Here is a 10,590-nt window from a genome sequence, read left to right on the forward strand (position 1 = left end):
TTCCGAGTCTCCAGCCCAATCTGCATCGGAATATCCTACAAGCTCCACCATGTCACCATTAAATCGGAGCTTGGCGGACTTGGAACTTTTCAGGAAACGTAATACTCTTTTGGCTGCAATCCAATCGGCTGACATTGGGGCGCTTACTTTTCGGCCAAGAATAGATGCACTGACTGCCACATCGGGACGAGCACATACAGCAATATAAAGTAACGCACCAACCAAGCTGCGGTAAGCTGTGCTGTCTACAAACGGCTCATCTTTATTCTTCGTAGAAGTAAATCCAACTTCCATCGGGGTCTTGACTGCCTTCGCGTATTGCAAACCGAAACGTGTTGCAACTTTCTCGATGTAGCCCTCGAGTGACAAACTGTAGTTGCCATCCTGCTTGCATATTTCCAGACCGAGAAAGTAACTTGGTTCTCCGAAGACTGTGATTTCAAAAGTATCCTGGAACATTTTAGTTATCCGATCTAACTCTATAGGTTCCTTGCAGCCCAACAATATGTCGTCTACATAAACAAGTAGATATACGCTTATTCCGTCCATTTCCTGAAAATATAGGCACTGATCAGAAGAACTCTGCTGGAATTTCATGTCGACAATCACCTGATGCAATTTTTGGTTCCAGCATCTTGCCGACTGTTTCAGCTCATAGATACTACGTCGTAATTTGCATACCAGTCCTTCTTCTCCTTTCTTCATGAAACCAGGTGGCTGTTTCATGTACAGTTCTTCGGATAATTCGTAATACAAGTAAGCAGTTCGTACATCCAGATGTCTCAAATGCAACTTTTGACGGGAGGCAACTGCCAAAAAAGTACGCAGAGTCGTCTGTTTGGTCACAGGGGCGAATATTTCATCATAATCTTCTCCAAACTGTTGTGAGAAACCTTGAGCAGGGCTGGTAGCGAGTCACTTTTTAGTGACTTGGTCACTTTTTTTGGGTCAGTCACTAAAAAGTCACTTTTTTCATCATTTGGTCACTAAAGTCACTATTTTCCGAAAAATGGTCACTCTTATCACCAAAAGTCACTTTTTTCACCGAAAATAAACCAATGAAAGAGTAATTTGAATTCCGCGTGTTAATATTGACGGTAGTAACGGTTAATTACTTGATCAGTCAGTTAGAAATTTTTTTCGCCTCCGGCGGAATTTCGGCATGAATCACCCTTGGCTTGAGACATTTCGATCTACGACATTATTTGACGTTCATGAATTGAAACTAACTTCGATTGTAGATTTTATTTTTTTGTTCAATCAACCTTTTGTATTGGAACTCAAAACTTGATATACAAAAACCCTATCTCGTCTTTGGAATGGGTTTTTATTAAGAAGTGTAACTATTTAAGTTTGAGATTAAAACGAACCATTTTTTTTAAATCTTTTAACATTATAACAAACGAACCATTTGTTATAATGTTATGTTGATATGAAATATTCTTTAAAAAAACAATTTCATACTCAAATTTATTTCGTGTCTTTTGTTCTTCTACATACTTAAAAAAAGGGTTTAAAAATTTACACAAGGCCACAAAATTTACATTTTTCTTAGGTGCAATGAATTTAAACGGTAATTTCAACTAATTTGGGTTCTCCGAATCTAAATATGTATGCAATATTTCTATAAGCTTTTGTTATTGAAATGACTTTTGAAAATAATTGAAAATCTTTAGAGAAGTTTTTGCACTTTTTTTTACAAAAACTCAAATCAAAATCATTGAATCAATTGATGAGCTTTAAATAGAATCAGGTTTTTTTACACTTTCTGCTGTGATGTCAAAAATACTTGTAATGACATCAGTTATCAATGAATGATTGATTTTACTAGTTATAAACTCTTTATCACCAAAACTAAATGTTTTCGGCCGAATTTGACAAAATTTCTGGTTTAGGACACTATTTACCAAATCAATAATTTAAAAAAATAAGCACCAAAATGGTTATAGTGAAACATGTTTATTGAAAAAACTCTTCCTGAAATGTTTTAAAAAACTAATCTTTTTTATTTCCATATTGTTTTTTCAATCTTCAAATAAATTTACCAAATTTTATTGTACATTTATTTTTTCAATTTTCTAATCAACTTGCCGAATTTTTTTTAATCAAACTTTTTAATTTTTTAAGACATATTTTTAACAATTGTTTCCTTGTTTTTAAATTCTGAATTTTCGTGTTCTTCAACCATAAGCCTTTAACTCCCATTTTTTTAATCATAAAACATAATTTCAACCTTCTGTTCTTTCAGGACCCAATATTTTAATCAAAGAGACAAAATACTCAGAGCTTGTAATTTAAAGCCTTAAAACCTGCGATTGAATATTTAAAATTGTTTTATTAACATTTTTTATATGAAATCATGTTTTTTGGATCTATCATGATTTTTAAATTAATCTAAAAAGTTTAAAAAATTGTTCTAAGTAGCAACTTTATAAACAAATTTTAATACGCAATGTTAACTAAATTTGTACTTGATTTGTGCTTTCAATATTAATAACAAAAGTTTTGTACTCATTATTTTTAATTTTTCATCAGTTTTTATCATTCACGTAATTACTCATTTTCTAACATTTCTGTGTCAGTGTAGTGGAACATGAAGTTATTATTTAAGCTTCAAAAAAGAAATTTTGATAACTGGAAAATTTTACTTTATTAAAGGTTTTATGTCTGTCTTATATAACTGGCACTTTTAAAATAATCATAAATATATTCTTCTTTTTATCAAATTAAATTAAACCATAAAACATTGAATGAATTCTGTTCAAAATTTATTTCTTATTCAGTAATCGGTAATTCACATTTTAAATCGTGATTAAATATTTTTTGTTCAAATTAAAAAATTACAGCGGAATTTCTCACTAAACTTCCAGTTGAAAATGAGAAAAAGAATTCCAAATTTAGATGAATAAAAATTAACAATTATTATCATTTTCCTAACATCTATTCATGGTAAGTTTTGTACAAAATTGGACATTTATTTTAGAATTCAGATTTTTTAATTTTAAATTTGCTAAGAAATTCTTTAGAAACTAATTTATTTCATACTTTCTTGACTTATCGAAAATTTGAAACATTCATTGTAATATGTTTCCAAAATGTTTTTTATCAGTCTTTTGTTTAGTTTGTGTGTTGAACATGAGTGACAAACGGTGTAAGAAAACCTTTTCCTTTTCAATTTTTTATTTGTTGTATTGTTATTATTTTTATCTAAATTTGAATTTCGAAACCCAGCCCCCCCCCCCCTGGACGGGTCCTTCGCACGGGCCTGATTTGGTCACATTATTTGTAGTTCAAAGTTACTTTTTTCGTTCTACATAGTCACTATTTGGTCACTTTTTTCGGTCCTCAAAGTCACTATTTGGTCACTTTTTTTCAAATTTTGGTCACTAAAATCCCTACTTTTTCATTGTCAAACCGCTACCAGCCCTGCTTGAGCAACAAGCCGCGCCTTGTATTTGATTATCTCACCAGCTGCATCACGCTTCACCTTATAAATCCATTTGCATCCGACTGGTTTTCGTCCTGCAGGAATTTCGGTCAGCTCCCATGTCCCATTCGAGCTATGGGACTTCAGCTCCTCCTTCATGGCAACTATCCAATCAGACTGATGTGGTCCACTGACAGCTTCCAAGTAAGTTTGTGGTTCTACAATATCAGTGCGGGCAATATTAACTTGATCTATGTATCTTGACGGGGGAATGCCTTTGGTAACACGTTTAGAACGACGACAGTATTCTTCCTCGGGAAACCCAGCGAATTCCGAACTTACATCTGAAATGCTATCAATTCTTGCATCATCTACGGGAACTTCAGACGGCACTTCTTCCATGGTGTTAGATTCGCTAGCTGGTGTTTCAACTACATTATTTTCGTGGTTATCGGTATCGAATTCTCTGGGTTCTGATTTAAAATCGCATGGCAACTCAAGAATTTTAAGATCTCGACTAATAGTTATCAGATTGGTAGACGGATCCACAAAACGACAAGCATCTCTACCTTCGCTGTATCCCACAAATACAAGTCTTTTAGCTTTGCTGCACAGCTTTCGTCGTTTTTCATCAGGAACTTTCACATAAGCCTCAGAACCAAATACACGTAAATTGGAATAATTCGGTTTCTTCCGGAACCACAGTTCATAGGGAGTAGTTTCGATAGAAAAAGACGGTAACATATTTTGCAGGAAATTTGCAGTCGACACTGCCTCTCCCCAGAATCGTTTATCAAGCTGTGCATCAGAAAGCAAACATCGCATCATTTCTCCCAAGGTTCGATTCTTGCGCTCTGCTGTTCCGTTTTGCTGTGGACTGTATGGAGCTGACATCTGGTGAAGGATACCATTTTCGGCTAGGAACGTTTTCAATTTATCGTTACAGTACTCGCCTCCACCATCAGAGCGTAAAATTCTCGGAAATCTTCCGAATTGATTTTGAATCAAACGGCAATATTCGATGATTTTGTATACGGCCTCAGACTTTTTCTTCAACAAATACAAAACGCAATACCGGCTATAATCGTCTACCATAATCATGAAATATCGGTTTCCTCTTGGAGTGGCAACCTCCATGGGTCCACACAGGTCTGAATGGATCAGGTCACCTACCGCTGTAGACTTAGAATCAGAAACCTTAGGAAATGGGGACCTGGTCATCTTTCCTCACCGCACACTCCACAGATAGAATTGCGGTTACATTCTTGCAGACTCAGGCCGGTTCCCAAATTATTTTTCACAATTTTCATTACGGCTTGTGGATCGCGATGACCTAAACGACGATGCCATAGATGGATACAACCTGAATCATGGCCTCCCATGGTTAATAGAGAACTCTGAACAGGATCAGGAGATAAACTATAGATATTTCTAAATCGCTGACCGGTGATTACAACTTTTTCATCTTTGGAAATTTTACAGCCGGTCTTATCGAACAAAACAGTAAATCCATCATCACAGATTCTACTCACCGATAACAGGTTTGCTGCCAAGGCAGGGACATGGAGCACTTGTTTAAGACTTACAGTTACCGCATTCCCCACGCCATTCGCCGAACAAAACTTGCTAAATCCTACTCCTGTCGCAGTAACCCTTTCCCGGCTGCCAATCCTATCGTTGTTGTTGTAACTTCCACACCACTGAGGAGCGATGAGTCACAAGCCATTTGCGAAGTCGCTCCCGAATCCAAAAACCATACTGCTGTACAAGTGTCTTCTTCTTTTCCCGCATACAGACACACCTCCTCAGCATCATTTAACACTGCTAAATTAGCATTATGATTGCACTCACACTTTTCTCTCACTTTTCTTTCTCCTTCCAACTGGGGACAATATCGCCGAATATGCCCAATTTGTCCACATTTATGACACACTATTTCTTTCTTTTTCAATCTATCACTTTCTTTGTTATTGTATCCACTACTTCCAATTCTAAACGCCTTTTCACCAGCCAACGCACTGCTGGACTTCTCGACGCGTTTTCGCCATTCATCCATCAATTTGGATTTGATAAACTCCAAACTCAAATCTTCTTCTGGACGACTTTCCAAAGCCGTTACTAGGCCATCATAAGATTAATCCAAACTAGACAAAATAATGGCAACCACCCAGTATTCCTGCAAGGCATCACCAATGGATCGTAGACGATTCACCAACATAGTGATTTCGGCCAAATGATCACCCATGTTTCCTGATTCCGGTAGATACATCCGCAGGAGCTTACGGAGAATATGAACCTTCGTTCCAAGGCTAGAACGAGCATGTTGATGTTGCAACGCCAACCACATATCACGAGCAGATGTGGTGTGAAGAACATATCATGTTTGATTATTCTCGATAGATAATCCAATCAATGCTCTAGCCTTTCCATCTTGAGAAAGCCACTCAGCTGTCGGCTGTTTTGGCCTTTCCTCAAACACTACACTATTCAGCCCTTTATCAATCATCAGAAGTTCTATACGGAACTTCCACACCTCGTAGTTGAAATTGTTCAACTTTTCCAACGAGAAATTCATGTCGGCCATTTGCTTTTTCAACACAAGCAGAGATTAATCAACAAATCTCCCAACAGCTTGCAAACTTGTCCATTACAAGAAAAAGTCAAATCACGACACTTGTTCGAATTTTCCGCGAAATTGATCAACCCGATTTAAGAATAAAAGAACGCAAAACTTCCGGGTTTAAGTTCACTTTTATTGAACGATAAAAACACGAGTATTGTTCACGTGAGCGGAAAAACTTTAATGATGGAGTTTCGTTGTTGTTAAGTTGGTAGTTGTTGACGAGAAGGGATGTCAGTTCAACAGGCAGATCATCTGCGGCGGTGGAGGAGATCTACCGCAAACTGAAACGCGAAGCAGGAAGGATTGGGTTGATGATTAATACGTCCAAGACAAAGTACATGCTGGCCTGCGGATCCGAGACCGACCGAACCCGCTTGTCCAGTAATAACAAGGTCACGATCGACGGCGACGAGCTGGAGATAGTAGAAGACTTTGTCTATCTCGGCTCACTGGTGACCGCAGACAATGACACCAGCCGTGAGCGGAATTCGTGCCTACTATGGACTCCACAAGCAACTGCGGTCGAGAAGACTTAGCCCTCGCACGAAGTGTAACCTGTATATGACGCTCATTAGACTGGTTGTTCTCTACGGGCACGAGACATGGATATTGCTCGAGGAGGACCTGCGTACACTCGGAGTATTTGAGCGACGAGTGTTAAGAACCATATTTGGCGGCGTACAGGAGAACGGAGTGTGGAGGCGAAGGATGAACCACGAGATCGCGCGACTCTACGGCGAACCCAGTATCCAGAAGGTGGTGAAGGCTTGTCGGATACGCTGGACGGGACATGTTGCGAGAATGCCGGACGACTGTCCTGCAAAACAGATGTTCGCTACGAATCCGGTAGGAACAAGACGAGCGGGGGCGCAACGAGCGAGATGGTTAGACCAAGTGGAGCGTGATCTGGCGAACGTGGGATGCCCGAGAAATTGGAGAACGGTTGCCATGGACCGAGTGAATTTTAGGAATTATGTTCGTCAAGTTATGTCGTGAGACGGAATACTATGTAAATAAAAAAAAAACTTATACTCCTCCTCTTGTTGATTAAAGGCCTAATCTCTCCTCTTGCGACTCGAGACTTGACCTCTTATCGTTAAGACTCGGTGTTCATCAGACAAACCTCACACCTGAAGACTTAAGGGCTGACCTGTCCTCTCCGCTACGAACGGGATGTTTTCCCGACGATGACGATCCTATACCGATGAAAACTTCTTACTCTTCTCCTTTGAGCCAATCCTTATTTACATCCTCCATACAAGGTCCACTGTGAAGAAGGTTCTGAAGATGTCTACAAGGGTATAAAGATATTCCTGATCCTCACCTTGTTAAACGATAATGTAAATCTACCCTCAATTATCTTACCAACAAAAAACTAAATCTCTCCAGTTACAGAAGAACTCGTTGATCTTAGCTATCACATAACTCTCTCGGCTATTTGAAACTAACCAGATGTTTTTTTTTCAGGCACAATGAACATGGACGACTCTCCTCTATCTACGGTGAACAAACTGACGCAACTTCGGAAGGCGAAGTCAAATTTGGCACCAGTAACAACGACTAGCTCGGCACCGGTTCCTAAAGAACTGATCAAAACTAATTCGTTAAAGACTGACCTCAAATCCGTTAACAAATCACCCTCGTTTATAAAAGATTTAAATGAGGCAAAAGCGCGAAACCACAAAGCGGGTTCAATGTCCGACACAGCAAGTTTCACTGAATCTTTGCTGGAGTCATCAGCCTTCGTTCCGAATAAAGAAGCTCAACCGGATGGGATTCGAGGATTTACGATTAGTCCATTCCAAATGTCGACACCTTACTCGGCAGCTAAGACCATTTCCGACGATGGGACTTATCGAATTTCGACGGGTAAGAAACCTCTACTGGACACCTATCGGGTATCGACAGCTACTAAGATGTCCGAGGAGCAGCTGGAACTACCTCCGGTTCCAACGATCAAGGAACCACCCAAGTGTCAGAAACAGATTCTGCTGGATGTGGCACCGGTTAAACCGAACAGGAAGCGACGTTCTAGCTCAGCCACTCGCCAGGAGCTACAAGAAGCCGAACGTATGCGACAGGAAACGGAAGTTTATCAGAAGCGATCGCGATCCCCTTCGAATTTTGCGGAACTGAAAGCGGTCTCCAGTCATCAGGTGGAGTATCAGCAGACACCCAGGAGTACGGTTCCTTCGCAACGGGGCGTAGCTCAACCCAGCAACAAATCATTTCTCTCGCCGGAGCCAAGATCACGGGAGACGCACATCTACGGCGGGGGATTGCGATCTCCGTTCACTTCTCCCAAGTCAGTTGCTTCCAGTATGCAATCGGACCCGGTTGAACCGGTAGTCTTCAACGAGTTTTACAAATCGCCAGTCCGGGAGACGGGTAGAGCTCCAGGCTCGGTTCGATCCGCCTCCCAATGCTCGGTAGTAAGCAGCGAAACGAGCCATCGGGAGACGCTGCCTTTGAAAGCTACCCACAGTGAAATATCCTGGGGCAGCACCAAGTTGCGGAAGAGCGAGAAAAAGTCGATTCAAATAAAGAATGCTTCGAACAAAAAGCTCACAGTCAAGGCTTCGATCACTGGGCCCGGTTTTCAACTTTGTGGAACAGATGACTTGCTGACATTGCAAAGTCAGGAATGCCGTTCAATTGTGGTAGATTTTTGCCCAACGGTTATTGGCGCTGCAGTCGGTTTGTTGAGCTTTTGTTCGCCGCATGACAGTTACGCTCAACGGGTTGTTTCACTGTACGGTTATGGTGGAGAATCTTCTGTTAGAGTTGAGGGAATCCAGAAAGGACCAAGCGGTCCGTACCTTGAACTGGGCCAAGCACGTAACCTCGGTCGTCCATTGGAGAAAACTTTTTCGCTTTACAATAAAGGCAGTCTACCGGCTTTTGCACGTATCGGTATCGATAAAAAGGGATTGGACCAAACATTCCTAGCTTCGGCAGTTTATGTGCAGCCCCAAGTTGTGATCATCCCCCCGAATAGCTACAGCCACATTAAGGTTATCTTTAAACCTCGTCGTCAAGAAGTTTCCAAGATCCTGCAGAAGCAGGTCGATGTGTTGTCCATCACCAATTTACACATCCTGTGGGGTGATGAACCTACCAGGCATCGTATTCGCAAGCTGGTTGCCCTCGTTAGAAAGAACGATCTCAAGGACCCGGAGAAGTTTACCCCCATGGCATCCATCTGCCAACCAATTCCAAACGAAAAGGAATTCAACGAACTTGAGTCTTTCTCTGAGAATGTCTTCGATACGATTCATGAGCTTTTCCTCACGTTCCGTGAATACGAACTGGTACTAACCATTGATCGGGCCCTCGACGACACCATGTTGGACCTTACGCTATCCGAAGACACCAGTGCCCTGTTCAAAACCATGTGTGCCTCATCGGATGCCGGTTCTCCTCGACTGCCGGACGAAATATCACCGAGCATGTCGGCCCTGCAATCCGCCAAACGAGACAGCGGTGAGTCGTGGAGTGTTCGGCCAACTTATCTGGAATTCCGCGGCGATGAACGGACCAAACAATTTGTGATCAAAAGCAACTTCTATACCAGCCAATTCTTCGAACTGAATTCCAACTTCCGTCCGCTGTTCAAATTTTCACCCATGGAGGGACAGATTCGTCCCGGGCAAGAAGTCGTTATCAATGTCAATTACCAATCCGGGCCTCCGGTGCAGCAAGCAATTTTCATTGTGGTAAGTTCTGTTATTTGTTTTTTTTTCTACATTTTTTTAACTTAGATTTTTTTATTTACAGGTCTACATTGAAAACGAAAAAATAACTATTCCAGTGTATGTCCGCCGAAATCGACCTGGTGTTGGTACCTATTCTTAAGCTTCGTGGCAGTTATTTTACCTTTTTGATTGTGCTTTTGTTTATTTATTATTTTAAAATTTGTTTATGAAACTTAGCTTTATGATCTGTAGGTAAATTTTATGCAAGTAAACTTTAAGAATTCTCATAGCTATTTTGTTGTTTCTCTTTTTCTCAGCCTTTTAAAAGAAAACGCCATTTAACATGATCCGAGTTAAGTAATTAATGTTGTCTAGACATTTTTATTGGATACCTACAAAATCAAATTGAAAGTAAACAAGGCTTCGACATTTTTTCAGCAAATCCACTAATCTCAAAAAGGCGTTCGTTGATTGCTTGTTCCGAACCGGTCAAGACAGACTAGACGAACTATGCACCTACCTAATCTTCATTTTTCCACTGAGATTTGTTTGATTGGCGCTTAGCTGCTGCTGGTCAATTGCAAACATTTTCGTCGCTATCGTTGTGCTGCCATTATTGCGGTCCTGTACTTTCCTTCTAGTAACGTTCACCCGTCCTCTGATTGTTGGGTAGAATAACGTGTTAACTGGTCACCAGTGGACGTTATACACACTTACACAACGGATTATGGGTCCCTTGTCGCGTACAGGGAAAACGTTTTACAAACAGAAAAATAATGGGAAAATAAAATGCTATCCCGTTGTATTGCAAAGAGAAATGATACGAATTGATTGGACAGATTTAT

General features: G+C 40.4%; 1 protein-coding gene across 1 annotated transcript; it reads left to right on the forward strand.

The window, feature by feature from the left end:
• Nucleotides 1–6,827: 6,827 nt before the first annotated feature.
• On the forward strand, nucleotides 6,828–10,035 carry LOC129757690 (uncharacterized). Its single transcript, XM_055754973.1, has 2 exons — nucleotides 6,828–9,766; nucleotides 9,828–10,035. The coding sequence occupies exons 1-2, from the start codon at nucleotides 7,523–7,525 to the stop codon at nucleotides 9,903–9,905; spliced, it is 2,322 nt and encodes a 773-aa protein (XP_055610948.1). The 5' UTR covers nucleotides 6,828–7,522; the 3' UTR covers nucleotides 9,906–10,035.
• The last annotated feature ends 555 nt before the right edge of the window (nucleotides 10,036–10,590 follow it).

The sequence above is a fragment of the Uranotaenia lowii genome, chromosome 3, assembly GCF_029784155.1.
Source record: "Uranotaenia lowii strain MFRU-FL chromosome 3, ASM2978415v1, whole genome shotgun sequence".
NCBI lineage: Eukaryota > Metazoa > Arthropoda > Insecta > Diptera > Culicidae > Uranotaenia > Uranotaenia lowii.